General features: G+C 48.7%; 2 protein-coding genes across 13 annotated transcripts in view; both read left to right on the top strand.

Moving 5' to 3' along the window:
• Nucleotides 1–20,292, top strand: part of LOC119129646 (C-type mannose receptor 2-like) — a 902,042-nt gene that overhangs the window by 676,648 nt on the left and 205,102 nt on the right. The gene's annotated exons all lie outside the window — the stretch shown is intronic.
• On the top strand, nucleotides 73–20,122 carry LOC119128106 (serine/threonine-protein kinase MARK2-like). Of its 12 annotated transcripts, XM_037260257.1 has the most exons (22): nucleotides 73–244; nucleotides 329–1,319; nucleotides 6,444–6,614; nucleotides 7,507–7,560; nucleotides 8,125–8,173; nucleotides 8,258–8,323; nucleotides 8,403–8,473; nucleotides 8,883–8,939; nucleotides 9,054–9,290; nucleotides 9,854–9,973; nucleotides 10,068–10,170; nucleotides 10,255–10,367; nucleotides 10,514–10,588; nucleotides 10,758–10,815; nucleotides 10,904–11,055; nucleotides 11,512–11,606; nucleotides 12,634–12,774; nucleotides 14,084–14,350; nucleotides 16,236–16,262; nucleotides 17,709–17,747; nucleotides 18,159–18,268; nucleotides 18,376–20,122. In XM_037260257.1, the coding sequence occupies exons 2-22, from the start codon at nucleotides 1,272–1,274 to the stop codon at nucleotides 18,723–18,725; spliced, it is 2,403 nt and encodes an 800-aa protein (XP_037116152.1). In that variant the 5' UTR covers nucleotides 73–244; nucleotides 329–1,271; the 3' UTR covers nucleotides 18,726–20,122. The 12 variants fall into 12 exon arrangements, with proteins under 12 accessions (XP_037116152.1, XP_037116154.1, XP_037116151.1 ...); XM_037260259.1 differs by having other exon boundaries at nucleotides 73–1,319; nucleotides 17,712–17,747; XM_037260256.1 differs by having other exon boundaries at nucleotides 73–1,319.

Genomic DNA, 20,292 nt, shown 5'->3' with positions numbered 1-20,292 from the left:
CCGAACTCACTCCCTCCCTCCCTCCCTCCCTCTCCCTCCCTCCCTTCCCGGTTGTCTCTCGGTGGTGCAAGCAGCCATGTTGCCGCGAGCTTGTTCCGGTATGACCGCTTAGACCGCATTCGGACGCAGCTCGTCTTTCCCAGCCCCAAACCCTGGAAGTCGCTGTCCCATCGATCATGGATCGTACAACCTGATTCCGAACCTCCGGGCGGCCAAGCTACCGGTGGATTGTCATCGTCATCGGGTACGAGGATCTTGCTTGGGTTTATATCGGCCATACCGCAGTGCAGTGCAATTTTGATGAACGACCTTATTTTTCTTATGAAAGCCAGAGACGACAGGACGCCGCTGGCTTTCGCGGATTTCGGACTTTGGTGGCTCGCTTGTGTGGTACCAGCCTCCTCTTCCTCCTCCTCCTCCTCTTCCTCCTCCTCCGCCGCTTGTGGCCGCTGAAGCGCTAGCGTAGCGGCGAGCGAACTAGCCCAGTTAGCTCCGCCTTGAAGGAAAGTCGGGCTAGCTCGATGGGCTAAAAAAAAAAAAAAAAAAGAAAGAAGGGAAAACAGAAAGCAGACGAAAACCAAACCCTCAACTGGGCCATGTTAGCGTTTCACACGCTGGAGTTTTTCTTCTTTGGATACTCCACTCTGGAAATCTCACCGGGGACGATTGTTTCGTGTGAGTTGGCAAGGTCGGGACGGGGACCTCGCCGGGAATAACTTTGGCCTGGAAGTTTTTTTTCTTTCTTTCAACCATTATTTTTTTCCCCCCCTGAACACCTCTGACGGAACTATTTTACGAAAAACAAAACGATAAAAACACAAGACCCGTTGATAAATATTTTTTATACGGAAACACAACGGCCGTTTGTCGTCTCTTCGTTCGGCGGCGTACTGGCTTTAGCATGCTAGCCACCTAGTTGGACCTTCTTTTGAAAACAGCCCCATCAGCCAGCTTTTTATTGCTTCGTCGCCAGTGACTCTTTTGAAGAGTAACATTAAACACGACCTCATCATAGTGGCATTGTTTATTTTTGGTGCCCCCAAAACATGGGACGTGCAGTTGAGCTAGCGAGCTAACTGCTAGCCGCCGATGTGGGATCCAACTTGTTGATTCACGGGCTATCTGACGTGTTGCTAGCGGGCTAGCACTGGGGCTCTTTTTTTACTTCGTCCCCACACCGAGCTTAAATGTACTGAAGAGTCGCTTTTGGGTCACTGCGCCTCTGCGCCTTTTTGCAGCAACATCATCAACCCACTTCAAGTCAAGCCAAAATGTCAACAAGGACCCCACTCGTGCAAGTCATTGAAAATTCTGGGCAGGTAAGATCACGAAAAATGAATGTAGTCAACATATCTCAAGTGCGCCAAATACAGCCACGCAATTTCTTCTTGGCACTGCTTTTTTATTTTTGGGAAAATGCAACAGAAAAGGTGCAACATCAACGCTTTGTTGTCTTTGTAAAAACAGATTCCTGTGATACAAGTTTATTTTTCCTGTGATTGATAATAAAATAGTTAAGAGTCTTTATAGTCGGGAAAATCCAATTATCAACCAGCCCCTTAATGCAAAGAGAATCGGGTCCGAGTTACAAACCTCGATCCCCGTTTTCAAAAGGCCGAGAGCCCAAACAGACCACATACCAGATCTAAAATTGATTTCGAACCTAAGGATGCTCCAAAATGAAAGTTCTTGTCTGAAACTGAATCACTTTGACTGCATCAGGAAGGTTCTTTTGAGACTGCACTTATATATTTAAGTAAGTAGCACAAACGTATATTTTGAGCCAAGGCGTCCATCGCCGGATGCCGAGCCACTCGGCGTTTGTTTACAGACTAGCAAGAGTGGCTCGAGTGCACAGCACTTCCTGTCCCTCACCGAAAATGATCTGTGTGAGAACAACAGCGTATCCTTCCACTCCCAGGTCATAAAGTTAATGGCTGATTTTTCCAAACGAGACGGACCTCACATATTGTGACTAAGCAAAATCTGTACGCAAGGCACCATTTGCTGCAATCACAAAGTCACAATTACAGTAAATGTTTGAAAGACATTAAAGTCCAAAAATGTAAAACCTCGATTTACATGATGAACCCATTTGTTGATAGTTTTCAACAACGGGCCTGTATTTGGTTGTCCGTTTGTCCAATTACGTATTGTTGCTGCACAACTTAGCCAAAGTTTGTGTTACTATCTGGTAAAGACTACGTTTCGAAAGCCGTCAGGTCTCAAAATACCCCAAGGACGCATGCGCTCACCCTAAAAGTGCTCTCTATAAATGGAGATATGTATTTTTAACTTTTGTCAGATGTCCAGGCTTTTTAAATTTGCATTGAGCCTCTATCGCATTCTAACCTTTTCCCTTGCGGTTACCGTTCGTCGACATCCCCCAAAATAGCATCATCGGTTATTGTAAATATCGCCGTTCGCAAAAGAAATGTCAACCATTTTGTCTTGTGGGAAAAAAAAAAAAAAGACGGCGAAGAAGTTGAGCTATACGGAAAAGTGAGCAAAATTTGACTAGAGCAACTCAAATTTAAAAAAAAAAAAAGCCCCAAATGGAGCCAAACTGGCATCTGTCGATGACCCGGTTTTAATCTACGGAATCACTGTCAAATAAATATCCCAGCGCACTCCAAAAGCACGACGCCATCACGTTGTCCTCGTTGGCGGTGAAAAGTCACTAATTAATCACGATTGAAGAAAAGTTGTCATGAGGCCTAAAAAAAAAAAAAGAGGCTCCCATATCACACGTTACCAACACGGCCCAAATGTGTATGCCTGTGTTTAGCACAAGTTTTGGTAGATACAGAACAATGGAAATGTCATTCCAATTTCCATATTTGCTATGACCCGTAACAGCATCGTTTGGTGCTGCCATTTTGGTTAGCAACACCGGTGGCAACCAAGTTCAAGTGAGCTCAGTCGTTGAATATTTGGTGTCCGGGCGTGAGGTAATACAGAATTTCCTGTTTGACGATGTTCCCCCGCGTGTCCCTGGAGAGACCAACGGAGCTCGAAATACAGGTCTGCCCTGACGTCAGCCTTGGCGGTAGCCGCGCGGCAGCCCGTGGCTTTGAACGAGTCATTATGTAGCCACTCGTTCCAATTGAACTGCCATTTAGAAGAGGAGCGGGACCCGCTTTGACTTCCACTCTTCTTTGATTGCTGCAAAAGTTAAAATCACAGCTGCATTGTTTTTTTTGCCCCCCCCCATCTTTTTCTTTTCTTAAATCCTTTGTGCGCCCATTGAGAGTGAGTCATCGCGCGAGCATGACGGTCCGTAGCGAACGCGCCGCTGTTCCGCCCAGGAATCTGTGAATTTGGTCTTGCTCTTTTAGAGGCGCTGTCGCTAGGCAGAATAGCGGGGAGAGACAGAGAGATGGCGCTAGATGGGGGTCCTAGCAACAGAGAAGCCGCCTCTCACACACATTGACTTTGGGTTCCCACCCTGGCGCACGGTAGCCCTCCTTTAGCTTGACTGGAATGACATTTTAATTGAATGAGCCGTGTCAGCGGCCCTATAATGAACAGGTGCTGCGCCGAGGCGTGGGCCTTGTGCTCCGTCCGTCCGTCCGTGTGTGTGTGTGTGATTGTCTAAAAGAGAGTGTAAAACAAGCCTTTCCAGTTGAGCAGAAGGAAGCTGGAAGGTGCGGCTGCGCGCCGCCGACCTGCCTTTAGACAAGCGCGGACTTCCCTCCGCCGCCACGCTATTGTGCCTTCACCGTTGCCATGGGAAAAAAAGTTGAAGTGGCTCAATGTTGATTTTGTGCACATGATTGGCCAGCAAAAACAGTCAGGCGAACCAGGCAGGGAAATGTGGCACCGATTGCGATGGAGCGCCGCCTCGTGCCATTTGAAGCGTCGCTGATGTCGTTCTCTATCTTGGCACGTTTCAATTCTGATGAAATTTGAGTTATTTCGCTGGCCATTTGTTCTAATCCTCAAGCAACATGGACATCAGCGCGACACCATGAAAATCACACAACATGAATTGTGGTAATGTTACTATAGTAATGATTTTGGTCATTGCAGTCTTTTTTTTTTTTTTCCCAAAAAAATATAGAGCGCATAAAATAGTAAAAGCGGACACATTTTGTCAATGGCGTAATCATTTTCCTCTGCTCCCAATCTCACTTTTTGTTTCTGACCAGTCAGAATGACTTTTTTGACCGACTCCTCTGTGCTTCCTGGCTTGAATTCAGTCACTCTGCCCAAGCCAGATTCGGCGAGCGCGATTGGTCGGCGCAGTCCCGTAGGCCGAGCGTATCGTTTCCAGCGTCATGCTGCGCTGTGCCGCGCCGCAACTCACATGCAGCCCGGTTCAACAGCCCACTCACACCCAACTGACGCCAATTGCAGCTGGCATTGCTCCGATTTTGTTGTTGTTGCATTTGCCGTTGTTTACATTCAGGGAGTGAGAAAAGCAAACACTTGCATGTGCAGACAAAGCGTCAACACCGGCGAGGGCGACGAGGAAGTTATCCGTAGTAGTCCGCATTGTGCTGGCTTGGGCTGACCTCCAAGGACGAGGAAGTAGCCTTGCTGAAAATGACAAAAGATTCTGGCTGACTTGGACTTGGCTCAACTTGACCCAGACGTGAACATCGTGACTTGACAAGTCACGCTCGCTTACCTTTTGGAAATGGGCATTTTCCAGGTAGCCGGCCGATTGCTTGGTTTTGGAAAGGAACATTTTGATGAAACACAAAGATGCTGAAATGTGATTGAAGGGTTATTTATGCTTTTCATAACGTTGGGGAAAAAATGAGAACGGCGTTAGTTTGGAACTCGGAGAGAGACAAATTCCACAGGCAGGCAGGATGATGGGCCACTTTTCGATTCCGACACTTTGATTGATCCTGTTTAGCAAAAAAATTAGCCGCCTTATGGCAATTACAGCTCTGTGAAGTCACACTTCATGTGTAGCCCAAAAAAAGCTCACGTCACAAAGTTTACGAGTGTGTGTGTGTGCGGGGGGGTTGGGGCTTATCCTGCAGCTGCCCAAAAATGAAGGCAGAATCAGTACACCGAAATAGACCCGGCCGCCATCAAATACCACGTTAAGCGCTGAGGAAAGTAGTCCTTGCTGCGCTCTCGCGGCCTCAATCAGCGCAAAATGAATTGTGCCCTGCAAAAAGCACCACAATGTCTCCCGTTGTTTCCTCACATGACCCAATTTCATGTTGAAATTTTGTGAATGGCTTCAACAAGTCTGATCTGGGTTAGCGAGCACCTGACAGCCCGGCCGCCTGCCGACGTATTAAGGCCGAGGAAGTATTGCGCGCGGCTTCAATGGATGAAGAATTTCTTTTGAGCTGCGGCGCCAATGCGCGTGCTTCACGTTCACGTGTCATCGGCGTGTCTCGCTCGCTCTTTCTCTCTCTTTCTTCCTGCAGCTATTGTCATTCCGCTGGAGCAAATGCCCACTCTCGTGTCATTCCGTTCCGTCAAGAGCTGTGCAGCCTTCCGTTGAACGGTTCAAACAGTCAAAAGTACAAAACGAGCACACTCGCCAGCGGTTACAGAAGGACAAAACCGAACGACCCGGCCGCGTTAGCATTGAATCAAAGCCAAACGAATCAAATCCTTCCACTCGTAGCATATCTCACTCAGCGTATCGAAAAAAAATGATTTGGACAAAGGCGAAGGTAATGAAGTGAATTCATATCGTAAGATGACGACAAGAAGCTCTTTGTCGTCATACCTTCTCGAACGAAGCCGCAGCGAACCGAACGGACTCGAACCGAATCAAATTGAAACGGAACCGTTCTTGAATCGTATCTTCTGTCTGCATTTCTTTCATGTTTTGATACAACACGGCGACAGGCAGGCAGGCAGTCTGTCTTCCATCGAAAGAATCGGAAATGAAACGTTCAAAAATAATTAGTTACAGGTCTTATGTGGCCAAAATAAAAATCTGAAGAGATCTCCAATGTGAACGTAGCCTTTGTGTTCACGATGACATTGTCTGTCTGTCACTCCCTGGCCGTGCAAAGATAAAAGTATTTTGCTCCGCCCCCACACATAAGGATCTCGGCTCCCGGATTAAACCCGTCGCGATCAAGTCGAAGCGCTCGCGTTCCACTTGGTGAGGGGGCAGACGGACACACGTTCAAATTGAAGCGGGCCAACACAACAAAGTCATCATCACGCTCGCTTTTCCCGACACGTCTCGCTTGCGGCCCGCGGCTGATTCGCGCCACCCGGCGAGCCTCGAATTTGTTGATGGCGCAAATCAAATCGCTAGTTGCTGCGATCCCTCCTCACCTGTCTGCTCACAAACCACAGCGAACCTGGTCGGCATTTGGCACATTGTGGACGTTTGCGTTCTCCGAGCTGCATTTCCTGCTCGCTCGTTTAATTGGGCTCGGTGTTGGCACGCAGGAAGTGTTTTTGCCAAAATGGTCTGATTTCTTCTTGTCTGATTTCTCCCGACTCGACAGGACTCCAAGTCGTCGTCCGGTCGCTCCAGCATGTCGCGATGTCGGAACTCCGTCGCCACCACCACGTCGGACGAGCAGCCGCACATCGGCAACTACCGTTTGCTGAAAACCATCGGCAAGGGCAACTTCGCCAAAGTCAAACTGGCCCGCCACGTCCTCACCGGAAAGGAGGTAGACGTCACTAACTGAAAGTAGACTCGCTCCTTGTGAGCAGTCGGCTCGGACCCGTGTGGCTTTTCCATTTGGCAAAATAAAGTTTGGATATACTGATATTTAATTCATAAAAAAAAAAAATAATAAACTATATACATCAATAAAAATATAGAAATAAAAAAATAAAATTTGGATTAATCATCCGATTCGTTTCAAAAAGATCTCGTCATATCTGATTCATGTTGTGTTTGTGCATTGGGAATTAAGCAGGAAAATCCTCGTCAGGGCTACTACCACTTTTTTGACGACTGCCCCTTTAACAGCAGAGGAAAAAGAAACCAAAAATGTGCCATTTTCTTATCTGCCAGGAATTGAGCAATGTTGTGTAGGCAGGCCACTGTGACACCTTGTGCTGCTACAGTTCTCCTTAAGGACAAAGGTCATGTGGATCTCGCAGACCATAGAAGCTCTTCAAAAAAAATGAGCTCGCTTTTGTCTTCCTTCTTTGGCCCGAGTCAACACGTGGGTTAGGTGGGACGTGGGCGGGCTCTGTCAATGTGTGACAGGTCCCTGCCTGACACTCGGATAACGCTCCACGTGACTCCCCGGCGCACACGCAAAGTGGAAAAACAAGGGCGAGTCGGAGGACTCGAGAGAACCGCGAGAAAGAAAGCACTCCATTGTCGTCGAGTCTTTGTTCTCACCAAACAATCCCCCCCACCCCTCCAACTCTCTATTTTTGCTTCAGTTTTGTCGCTCCCTCTCTGGTTTGGTACCGTGCCGGCGATCTTTGCATGCGTCTGAATTCCGCCCCCCCGTTAGGCAACCGACGTCTGCTGCCGTCGTGCTATCGCCAATAAAGTGTCACTTGACAACGTGCCACAATTCATGTTGTCTTTTTGCCTCCCAGGTGGCTGTTAAAATCATTGATAAGACTCAACTGAACTCCTCCAGTTTGCAAAAGGTGGGCCGCGCACACACACACACACACACACGGGCAGCTTCGTATTGTTGAAGAAGAAAAATACTCAGTCCCCCACTCTCCTTCGCGCTCTTCCTTACTGTGCTTCTGTGGAGCAGCCCAGTTTTCAATGAGTTTTAATGACGGGAAATAAGATGCAATTACTTCCTTTGATCGTGACTGGGTGGGGTCTGTCCACTCGCACGCACGCACGAGGCACGCGTCAAGCCAAATCCAAATGCAGAACCACTGCCGCGTTGCCACATAACTGCCACTCGTTCAACATCCCCCCCCATCCCCATTCGGTTTATCGCAATACAGAAGATTTCTTCGCTTCTGCTTGTAAGACCTTGGAAAAAGTTGTGGCAGTCGCACGACTGAGGAAAAACAAATAGCCTTTTGATTATTTTTAGAACGGTTGAGCCCTAATGAAGGGCCTGCCGACCACGTGCAGCGTATCCACGGACTTTCTAATGGCGGGCACATGCAAATTCCAAAATGGTTGTTTATTTAGTCAGGGGCGCCGTTTGACCCAGCTGCGCGTGCGCGCATGCGTTTGTTTGCCAGCTCTTCCGGGAGGTGAGGATCATGAAGATGTTGAACCACCCCAACATAGGTGAGTCTAAAGGGACAGAAAAAAAAAAAAAAAGCTGCAAATGAAGGGCACTCACGCTCCGTTTCACATCTCCTCCGCCACCAGTTAAGCTCTTCGAGGTGATCGAGACCGAAAAGACTTTGTACTTGGTCATGGAGTACGCCAGTGGAGGTGAGCGGGTCATGCCGGAAGCGTTTTTTGTCACATGACGGGTACAGGTCGGAGCTCTCATTGTTTGATCGTCTTGCAGGAGAGGTGTTTGATTACCTGGTGGCCCACGGCAGGATGAAGGAGAAAGAAGCCCGTGCCAAATTCCGACAGGTAGGAACGTCCCTGCGCATCGCTCGGCCTTAACGCGAGGTACTTCATGTTGCCCATTTGAATCGCGTATAGACAAAGCAGCATTGAAAGCAACTTTAGATCTTTTGAAGTTTAAAAACAAAAAACAAATTTGCATTAAAAAAGAAAAAAGCGCTACCTCGTGTCCGAACGTGCACGCGAGTGATCCTCGCTAAATAACAATATTCAATTGAAGATCACAATGTCGCGTGTCTCGGCTTGCCCCTGTCTAAGAGCGAGGTCATGCTCTCTCCATCATGCGAGTGGGGGTTCGGCGATTTAAAAAAAAAATAAAAAACACACACAAGCCACCCCCACCTAAAACGTAATTTTACAGTCGCCTCCTAATTGTGTTTTTCTTGTGTAATCTCCCTCCGCTCTCTGTCCCCAGATTGTGTCAGCAGTGCAGTATTGCCATCAGAAGTGTATAGTACACAGAGACCTCAAGGTGACAACACACAATATTTCTGACGCACTCAAGCAAGGCAGGCTGCCACATGATTGAATCCATCCCCCGACTCCCATTTGAATGGCTTCCTGTTGTCCGCCCGCCCGCCCGCAGGCAGAGAACCTGCTCCTGGACGCCGACATGAACATCAAGATTGCCGACTTTGGCTTTAGCAACGAGTTCACACTGGGGAACAAGCTGGACACCTTCTGCGGCTCCCCGCCGTACGCCGCGCCGGAGCTGTTCCAGGGCAAGAAGTACGACGGGCCCGAGGTGGACGTATGGAGCCTGGGGGTCATCCTCTACACGCTCGTCAGCGGCTCCCTGCCTTTCGACGGGCAGAATCTCAAGGTGAGGCGCGGCAGACTGCTCCTCCGTATGCGTGTGGATCCGCGTCTTATATAAGCCGCGCAGTGTTTAGTGTGGGCGGCTGTAGCATTTGTCTTTCTGGCTCGCACCAGTTTGAGCAAGGACTATCTATTAAGAATGGTATCGGTGCGAGAGGACGCATCGCGCTTTTCTTAACGCCGCCCGTCGTGCCGACCCGCGTGACTCATCGTGGAAGCGCAGACACATTTTGGGTGGGCGATCTGATACCGAATGTGATGTCGGTATTAACGTTCCTGTGAAGTAGCTAGCTTTAGCAAGTTTGCCGTTTCGCTGCCTCGCCGACCGACCGACCGACATTACTCGCTTTGATTTAGCCCAGTCGGGCTGGTTAAAAGGACAGTTGTGTTTTGAAGAAGGAAAGTAGCGCTGTCTTTTCAAATAGAAATAGGAAAACCAGATTAAACACAGTCGAGAATATTTACTCTAGTCCATTTTATTTAAAGAAAAAAAGAAAAGTTGCCTACAAAATGACCTACTGTACGTGAGTGTTTATCCCAATGACGTTGCGCCTCCTTCTCCAACAGGAACTGAGAGAGCGAGTTCTGCGCGGTAAATACAGGATTCCCTTCTACATGTCCACCGACTGCGAGAACTTGCTGAAAAAGTTCCTCATTCTCAACCCCTCCAAAAGAGGCAGCCTTGAGGTACACGAAAGCAGCGGGCGTCGTTGACGTCACGTCGCTTGCTCATGCGTTTGTTTGAGGTTTTTTGTTTTTTTTGGTGCCATGTTTCTCCCAGCAGCAGATCATGAGGGACCGATGGATGAATGTGGGACACGAGGAGGAGGAACTCAAACCCTACATCGAACCCCAACCAGATTACAAGGACCCCAGGAGGACAGGTGCGCGCGCACGCGCCTGACAAGCTCCAAACACCACGGCGATCCATCACAAGTCTAACGTTGAAATGTGCTGTGCGTGCCAAGACATTATGCTGCAGATGGGCTTCTCTCAGGAGGAGATCCAGGACTCGGTGGTGAATCAGAAGTACAACGACGTGATGGCTACCTACCTGCTATTGGATTATAGGAACTCCGAGGTGTTGATTTATTTATTTGCCCATTTATTTATTTACCAATTTATTATTAGATTAAATTCTTTTGTTTTATTTATGATATTTATTTTTGGGTCTGTATGTGACACGAACACGTTGTCAGCATTTGCTTTCTGTCTTTGGCTTCTCAGCTGGATGAGGGCGGTATCAAGCCCCGGCCCGGAAGTGATGTAAGCAACATAAATGCCCCCTCCCCGCCACACAAGGTACAATGGGAGCCATTACTAACCAATAGCCGCTGAATTGTGGCCCGTCAGCCGCCGCCATAGATGATGATGACGACGGGCCACGGCGGTGTCATCGTCAGCCTTCCCACAAACACTCACCTGCACGTCAGCGTGCAAGCCACCTCATTGCCATTCCCATTTTTCTCAGGTACAGCGCAGCGTATCGTCCAACCAGAAGGCTCAAAACCGCAGAGCTACTGACCAGGGTGAGCCCGCCTCGCGTTCCAAACGTGGCGTTCCCCACCGGACGCGTTTTGTTCTGCCGAGACGTTGAGCGCAATATCTCCTCTCCAGGCTCATCGCACTCCAAGAGAGGGGGGCAAGCGGACAACCGGACCGCCGGAGAGGATTCAGGCAGGAAAAGCTCATCCGGCAGCTCCACCAACAAGGTGCCGGCCAGCCCGCTGGTTCCCTCGGACCGCAAGAAGAGCGCCACGCCCTCCACCGTGAGCTCCAGTGTATTTTCACCGCCACATTGGCAAATGTATTGCTCCCTCTGCTTTATGGCGCAGCTAAGCAATTGGTCAAATGCAATCTGGATTTGACTCATTTAAGAAGTGCCGTGCACGTGTTGGCAAATCGACGTTTCACCTGAGCTGAAAGAGCAGCCAAGTACATGAGGTCCATTTGACTTAACGTTAGCGTAGGACCAAGGCCAAAACATTTACGTGTACTGAACCTGATATTGAAAGGGGGAATCTGGAAAAGGCAGACGCTGGCTGTATTTTATCAGATGATCCGTTCCAAAGATCAAAACGGAAGTCAGTAATTAACCTGGTTAATGATGAAAGCGAGACATTGGCGACCTTTGTCGTAGATGTTCCGTCCGCCCGCCCGAATGACAAATAATTCCGGATTATTTATCCAGACCGATTAGTAATTCCTCCCATGAATGTTTTCAGAATAGCATCCTGTCGACTGGCACGGGTCGCAGTCGGAATTCTCCTCTGTCCGAGAGAGCCACGCTGGGCCAGGGCATCCAGAACGGCAAGGACAGGTACACACGAAGAACACTTTTTGCTTTTCTTTTGAGGAAGTTCAGCCCAGCACATCAGCCCGGGCTTTCCTAAGCATTTAGGCCAACGCTCCAGTAGATTACAAATGACCTCAATGGCTCGGCCGTCCGGTTGCAGCAGAGCAGCGGCGGGCGGGATTGATTTAGCCACTCCTAGACGCGAGCCGCTTTTGCCCGTAGCATCATTCGAGCAGCAAGCTCACAGATGGTCATCATTTTCACAAGCATTCAACAAGAAAGCCGCAATTGCTGCTCCGTGACGTGTTCCGCTCATCATCAGTCTCGAACGGACTGCCCGCTATTGCCAAAACAAACAAGTGGCTCAGTTGAATCACTTGATTTATTCATCCACCGCTTTCGGCTTTCATCATTCATCCTCGCCCCCATTCCTCACTTACTCCCCAATATTTTGTTGGTTTGCTTTCTGCCCCTTTTCCTTTGTTCCTCCCTTTCTTGCCAATGAGGGCTCACCCTGTGGCGTGGCGGTGCGTGGTCCCGCTGCAGCCAGAGCGCACTTTTTTATTTTGAAGACGACCAGTTAAAAGGCAGATTTTTAGCAAAGTTTAAGAGCGATTGATATTCTAATTATGACTAAAAATATTTTGATATTTCTATTTTAAATATTTTAAAGCACCGAAATCTCACTCAGCAGCAACAACTATTCACGTTTAAGGACACTTAATGCACTAAAGATGATGTAATCAATGATTAAAAACGTTTCATAACGGTTACAGTGGTGTCAACTATTACACTCGTTTATAATGAAAAATTATCATTTTTTTCAAAAGTCTTAGATCAACTTTGAATACTCAAGAGCCCGTGAGAGGATAAAGAATATTTGCCTGCCATTCTTGGAAATAAATTGCGATATGCTTCCTCCCTCCCTCCCTCCCTTCTCATTTAGTGTGTTTGAATTTGTGCCGCCTCTAACCATGCTCCACCTCACTGCCCTGCCCACCCACATACAACCGCCTGTGTGTGTGTCTTGTCCTCACCTTGTCCCTCCCAGCCTAAACACTCCGGGTTCCCGCGCCTCCACTGCCTCAGCCGCCGCCGTCCTCTCCTCCTCATCCTCACGTCCTCACCACCGCAAGTCCTTGTCCTCCTCCAATCATCCATACCCCACTGACCTGCATGCACCGCGGCCCAGGCAAGTCTCTCATCCAAAAACGCGCGCACACACACATGCGCAAATGCCGTGCGCTAAGATACATGTCGCTGTTGGCTGATTTTGTTTTTCATTCACTTTGAGAGCAATTTACGTTTTCAGTAGTTTTGGGAAGTCTAAAAAAAAAGGTCAAATCAAGTAGTGTAGATGTATTTTATAGGTCAATAGCAGAACTCAGCCATTGTGGGTGCTGAATCTAGAATTGCCTTGGAGCATTACATAAGGATGTTGAGTGCATCTCGGTCCGTGAGGAGAAAGCCTGGACACCCGAGACAAAATGCTTCACCTTTGATTCCCCCCCCCCCATCTCACATTGTCCAAAGTATACTAAACTTTGCTTTGCTGCTGTAATTGTAGGCCACCTTGATATTTCCGCAATATTCAATATATACAGTTTTAGTAACGGCAACACGGGGAGCAAATGTCAAGGTGGCCCTCTACAGCGCTCGCCGGCTTTTGTCAGCTCATTACGTTGCGTGCGACCCGCTTGCAAATAAGCTTGGCTTGTTCGGAACCGGTTGGGAGCACTGGTTCTGCTCCTTGAGAGAGCCAGGTTTGCCGTGGTTGGTTTACTCATGATGATTGAATGGAGATTACAATATGATGACTAATAGCAATTAGCCCAAAAGAGCATTTTAGCCACCGATGTATACTTTATACGAGGAACTCGACTCTCAAAGGTGGCGGTGAACTCCACAATTCACTTCATTATAAGGGCACTTCGACAAAGACTTTAAGTTGCTTATTGCGACTCCCAGTTGACATTTACTGCCAAACGTAACATAATACAAAGACACCTTGTGTTTCCAACACAACCTCATCGCTCAATGCTAACGCTAAGTAGCATCTGTGTCGCCGCACGGATTGGACACAAACTGTGCAGCAACTGTGCACGTCGTATTCTTTATCCCCCTGCAAAGAACCACCAATATCAGCGGCGTACAGACGAGCTAAGAGGAGTTGAGGCGTCTAAACTAGCATATAGTTGTATACTGCCCCCAGGTGGCCAAGGTGTGCACACTGGAAGTGCTATTCCTGTCATTGGCGAACAGTTGAATTCTGTCAGTGCTGTGCTAGGTTTCCTCATTCAAATACAATCACGACTCGCTTTTCCATAGAGACTGCAATTTGACAATCCCGAAGATTGCTGTTTTTGTATCCAGGCAATTTAAAAACACACCTTCCATACTATTTCTCATGTCACAATAGCAATGGTTCGGTTCTTGTTTCTCGGGCTGTCTGGGCCTTCCTGGCGTGATTCACCCACTCCTCTCTCCGCTTTGTCCCGCAGCGGCCCACCTCAGCGGGCGCCCGGCGCCTCCCCGTCGGCCCACAACATCAGCAGCGCCGCAGTGACGGACCGCACCAACTTCTCCCGGGGGGTGGGCATCCGCAGCACGTTCCACGCCGGCCAGCAGCGGGGGGCCCGGGACCAGCAGGGCTCGGCCTACCCCGGCGGGCCCGCCTCGCCGTCGCTATCGCACGGCAACAGCCAGGCCCGCAGGACGCACGGCGCCACCGGCATTTTCAGCAAGTTCACCTCAAAGTTTGTGCGCAGGTGAGCGGCGCCGAAGCGAGCGCTCGCGAGAAAGGGCGTAAGGCCGCTGAAGAGCGGCGGACGTGGCAGTTGATGACAGGAGCTCAGAGTTCTCCTTGTGCGGACGAGCGTGACAGAAATAAACTTCGCTGCGATAGCAGCCGCGTACGGCCTGAGCCTTTTTTGGGCCCTTTGAGGTTTCAGACCGAGCAGAAAATAACTAGGTTGACGTTACATGTCAGTTCATGTGCTCATTTCCTCCGAGGAACCACCTACCGTACGCCAATGTCGTCCGTGCCCGTCGCCGCGCTCTTGCCGAAACGTTGGAAGGGAGAGCCACCCGAGCGGCGGGATCTCCTCTATAATTTGACCAGCGAGGAGTCGCTGCGGCTTTGCGTCCAGGCACTTCCACTCTTGACTCGTGGCGCACGCTTCAAATCGGATCGCGGCTAATTACGCGGCCTCGCGTTGCCACCCGTTAAGGAAGCCGCGCGACAGGCGAGCGAGGTGGAATTTTCAACGCCGTATCAAAAGTTGACTTTATTTTTAATGGACTTATTCAGCTCCGATTCATTTTGAAATGTCACATTTTGTATTTCCACTCCGAATTTGGTCAATGACGAAGAAAATGTGTAGATTGAAATGAAGCAGTTTTAGAGTGAGAGAAAGCGAAACAAATATGACCCTTTTGATTTGACTTACAATTATTAATAACTTATTATGACGTTTATTCTTTTTATGTACCTATAAAACTCCCTACTCACATCGAAGGAAAGATTCTGATTAACACGATTCTGTGGCGCAAACTATGGCGGCCTGTGACAATTGACATTTTTACCTTGATGGGTTCCTGCTTGATTCGGAGTGTGTTGGGCATTTTCTTTGTGTCACCTCAATGAGAAGGGTCTAGCTCCGCCCCTAGTGGTAAAACGGTTTATTGGCGCTAATATTGGCTCTCATTCATCAAAGAACACATTTCGTATATTTTCATCTTACAGGACTTTAGATCACATAAATGACTTACCGTTTGTTCACTATCAATCAATGGGATACTCTAATTTAGAAATTCATCTCTCTGACTGACGCGAGCTAAAAAAGCCACAAGGAGCCACGTTGTCGTTAAGCGAGATGAAGGCGAGGATGGTACGGGAAGCGCAGGCTCAAATCAAAGGAAGTCCTTGAGCGCCGTGGCAAAAGAACCATCCGACGTGGGGGCGGCGGCACAGGCGCTCGGAGCCGGTGTAACGCCGTGGCGACGGTATCCATGGTTACACCGCAGCTCACTTTCCCTGCAACTATTAATAGCGCCAAGCGTGGACACGCGTGACAACTTGTCACCGTGGAAGAAAGTTGAGGCAGCAGAGTTTAGCTTTAACACGATCGCATTCCTCTGCATTTTATCGACACCGAGTCGAGAGAGAAAAAAACGTTCCGGCCTTTGGGTGAAATGAGAATTGCAAGCGTCAGCGTCGTTGGGGGGGGGGGCGGCGGGCGAGGGGTGAAATTGCCCAATTTGAGACGTTTGCGCTTGAGAAGGTCGCGTGAGGACCATCGCGTGTTGACGCGCACGTCTGTTTTGCATGCATGTATGCTCAGCTTGTTGTTTTGGAAAATGTGTGTTTGTCGATGGGCGTCCTTTGTGCCTTTGTTTTTAGGGTCAGCACTCAAGAATCTTGTCCTCTCGCACGTCCGATAATGTCTCGACACGCGTGAACGGTTTTGATGAAAGCCCCCCCCCCGCGGGCCACCGATGATTTCGGTCTTCCAAATGTCTTCCCTGTGCTTTTTTTTTTTTTTTTTGTCTTGAGAAGGCAGCGCGACATTACGGCACACGTTCATACCCACGTTTCTTTCTCTTTCTTTCTTTCTTTCTTTCTTTCTTATCCCTTTTTTTTTGTTTTTGTAGAAATCTCTCGTTCAGGTTTCCAAGAAGGTAGGCCAACATCCCCAACGTACACTATCCAGCCTTGATATATATCGTATTTTCCTCCTCTCCATATTTATTTGACATATCAGTATTTCTTCCCCTTTTGGTGTTTTGTGCAGCTCTGTTGAAATCTTCACCTGTGCCTTGAGCCTTATCTTTTCTCCTATTGATTGATTTCCTGTGGTCACTCCTGCCCCCTCCTTTTTTTTTCTTTTTTTTATTATCAGCCTTTTGGTTTTGAGTTAAGCTGTGTTTGGCCCTTTTATATTTTTTGTTTCTTCACGCCACTAATGTCCCTCCTTACCCGCCCGCCCGCCCACGCACCTAACTCACTCACTCACTCACTCACTCGCCTGCTCGCTGTCATCACCATCACACAACACAATAACACCTCAGGCCTCTTTCTCTTTGCCCCCTGCACCCCCCAGTCCCGGTCCCGCCCCCCTTCCCCCCCACAATCAATCCATTTCCAGGTTTCAGGTAGAGTGTGAGCCTTTCCACATGAGAACAGCCCAAACGATTTGTCATCTTCGCAGTATGTTGTGTTCTTTGCCTTGGTCAGAGGCCGCAATTCACGACTGGTGTCATTAGTTGATTCTGATTCGTACCCACTTGGGGGAGACTGGATGGAGGTGGAGAGGAGGAGCGGACCCCGAAGGGATGGGCCTTTTATTTTTCCGGAGCCTGCACGCTGTCGCTCTTTTCCTCTCACTGCCTTTCTTTAAAAGGGGCAGCAACAGCATTGGATGGCTTTGACCTTTCTCTGGCTGGACCTTAATGCTGTCCGCACACACACACGGTGTATATTTGCATGATGTAAGTCATGTTATGTTGGGGGGGGGGGGGGTATCGAGAACACTTTTGTTACGTAGCTGGAGCATTGTGCCACCTGATGGTCAGAACATGTACTAACATGGCTAAAGAAATTCCTCATTTCATAAAGCGAAAGCGTAGTCGATGGATAGCTAATCGATAGCATTTAGCGCCAAATACGTTTCGACGTATTCGAAAAGATTTTACTCCACATTGGCAGCGGCACAAGTCAAAAAATGAAAGAAAAAAATCTGAAAATCGCCTGTTTCTCAAGGCACCTCGTTATCATTGATTGTTTGTTCCCCCATTTCGTCTTCCTCCATGTCGCAGTGCGCATGTAAAATGGAGCACAAGATATTCCCCAGACCACGTTTTTTTTGTCGAAAGCATCTTTCTTTTGACAAGCAACAACTGTCTGTCTGTCATACTGTTTTCTTGTCCTTGCGTGTGTTACGTTCTTCATATTGTGATGCTAATTTAAATGGCGGCCTATTAATATCCAAGCCCATTTGGCATCACTGGTGAGTCTGCTGGCAAAGAACCGTGGGGCGAGTTGTCGTCAACTCTCAGACTCGTCTTCTGAGCCGGCGGACAGGATTACTGTCCAAAACGACTAAACTTGTGTTGATTTCTCCCGAGGAGTCCGTATGAGGGAGAGGGTCGGGAAGAGGGGAGCAGGTGAGCTACAGAACCCGAGCCGCCCCCCGCCTCGCTTCGCCGCCAATCAGTAGAGCGAGCGCCGCCTAACGCAGTAGCTGATCTTTGAGCGGGGCTTGAATCGGGTGGTGACGGTGCTGGACCAATCAGGATGGGAGATTAGTAGCGCGCGTGATGGTGTGGAGGTGCATGGTTATGGGGCGGCTGCGTGTGGGACAAAAAAAATCATGGCTGGCCTGTACCCAAATGTGTGTTTGTGTGCCACGGTCACGTGCGAGGCGTACACAAACACGCACGGGGGTACTTAATTGTTTTATTTATTTTTTTTTTTTGTCGTCGTCTTCATTCATTGTCCTCGTCGTCCTCGTCGTCTCCTCCTCCCTCTTTATTCAGGCTCCATCTTTGGAATAATTCTACCCCCTCCGTCCGCAGGTCCATGCTGAGCAGCAACGTGGACAAGTCCGAGAAGACGTCCGGCGGCGTTCTCTCCTCCTCGTCCAACAATGACGAGAATAATTCCTCACCGGGATCTGGTAACACTGGTATGTTAGAATCAGAATAGCGTTATTTATCATTGGACTTGCCCGGAAGACGTCGAGTGTACTGTGCCATTTCAACGGGGTGTCTTCTCGCCCCCACCCCCTTGCAGGCGGCACGGGCACGCCTCCCGCCATCGCCGGTCAGAAGGACTCGGCCAAGCCGCGCTCGCTGCGCTTCACCTGGTCCATGAAGACCACGTCGTCCATGGAGCCCACGGAGATGATGCGCGAGATCCGCAAGGTGCTCGACTCCAACAGCTGCGCATACGAGCTGCGCGAGCGCTACATGCTGCTGTGCATGTCGGGCAACCCGGCGCGCGACGACTTTGTCCAGTGGGAGATGGAAGTGTGCAAGCTGCCGCGGCTCTCCCTCAACGGCGTGCGCTTCAAGCGCATCTCGGGCACATCCATCGCCTTCAAGAACATTGCGTCCAAGATCGCCAACGAGCTCAAACTGTGAGCGGACGGGACGGACGCCGCGTGGATGGATGGATGGATGGATGGATGAGTGAATGGATGGATGGAGGTCTTGAGTGGGGTGGGGGTCCATTTTGAGTAACACCAGTGGTTTGAAGCAGGGATAGTTCTCTTTCTTTCTCCAGATTTTGATTCCAAGGCATTTTCTTTCCGTCACCACTCCACTGCATGTCGAATCCTCACCTCGGCGCTCTTACCACTTTCTTGCTATTTATTCTCAGCACAATCCTTTAGTTTTTTTTTTGGGGGGTTTTTTTCCCCCAAACACTTTGGGGCGGGACATTCTCTTTGAAGGATCGGCTGAAACTATGTGATGAAATGCGGAGCCTTATTTTGCTGGAGTTTGCCGATTCTCTTGCAAAACGGATGAGCGGACCGAGCCAGGGCTCTCTTGTGCGTGCAGAGACACACATATGCACACACACACACATCGCATACACAAATGCTTTTGCCTTCTTCACCGCCTGCTCAAACTAGACCTTCCACCCCCACCTCTTGATTTGTGTCAGGTCAGATCAGGCCAGTTGGACTTGAAGTTAATGCCCGAAACAAAATGTGTTTTCAACTTCTCTTATTTTATTTTTATTTTTTATTTTTCCTCAACACAGTAGTGCACTGGAAAAGGGGGGTGACTGTCTAACACACCTGCCCCCCCCCCCCGCCCCCCCTCCCCTCCTTACACACTCAACCTCCTCATTTGACTGGTCCCAGAGAGCGAAACACACAAGTGTCAGAACGGTCACCGAATTACTCTCATGTGCTTTGGATTCGACAATACGGTTTTGGTGTCGTTCTAATGATTTGGGATTTGTAAAATGTGTGTGGTTTTTCTTGTTTTCCTTTCGATGGGGTCATGTCAGGTGATATCATTGCTGCCTTCGTTCGGTGTCGTGCACCTTTTTGACACACTTGTCAGAAAAGTTCATCAGCAAACCTCCAAATTGAGGACTTCTTATTAGTGACGCTGATGACTCCTGCCTGTACGGTTTTATTTTTTTTTAACCCCCCCCCCTCCCCTCCCCTACAACCACAGCACATTTCATGTTCGAAAGTCCCAACTTTAATATCTTTCTTTATGCTCGTCCAGCTTGATGAAGCAGCACACACACACACATTGGGGGGGAGGGGGGGGTCGAAATGAGACAAGGGTCGGTCACTTCATTCTAAAATGATGACACACTGTTGTTTATTTTATTTCTATTTTTGAGTTTTTAAAGTCAGTTTTTCTTTCACACTTGATCATTGTATTAAGGTGCTGGGTATCGTATTCTAATGATTATTCTGGCTGTTGCTGTTATATTATCACTTTCAGGGTTTTTTTTTTTTTGATTTTATCTCGCATTATTTTTGCTTTGTTTTAACGTTGCTGTAATTTACGTTGATTTTCAAAAAACGTTTTTGAGCGAACTGTAACTGTAGTGGCGGGTTGGGGGAGGGTCGGGGGAATCCTCAGCTTCTGAAATGTATGTTTTTGTTTTTTTTTGTGCAAAGATGAAATGATGAAAACTTAACAATGATAGTAATAAAACAATGATATGATGATCGCGTGG

Source organism: Syngnathus acus, chromosome 10 (assembly GCF_901709675.1).
Source record: "Syngnathus acus chromosome 10, fSynAcu1.2, whole genome shotgun sequence".
Classification (NCBI taxonomy): domain Eukaryota; kingdom Metazoa; phylum Chordata; class Actinopteri; order Syngnathiformes; family Syngnathidae; genus Syngnathus; species Syngnathus acus.
Note: the sequence above shows the minus strand (reverse complement) of the source record. Positions and strands in the feature narration are given on the sequence as shown.

Coding starts and splice junctions, on each gene's coding strand:
- LOC119128106 (XM_037260257.1), top strand. CDS start 1,272: ATGTCAACAAGGACCCCACTCGTGCAAGTCATTGAAAATTCTGGGCAG. Junction 14,351..16,235: donor ACCTCAAAGTTTGTGCGCAG/GTGAGCGGCGCC, acceptor TTGTTTTTGTAG/AAATCTCTCGTTCAGGTTTC. Junction 18,269..18,375: donor ACCGGGATCTGGTAACACTG/GTATGTTAGAAT, acceptor ACCCCCTTGCAG/GCGGCACGGGCACGCCTCCC.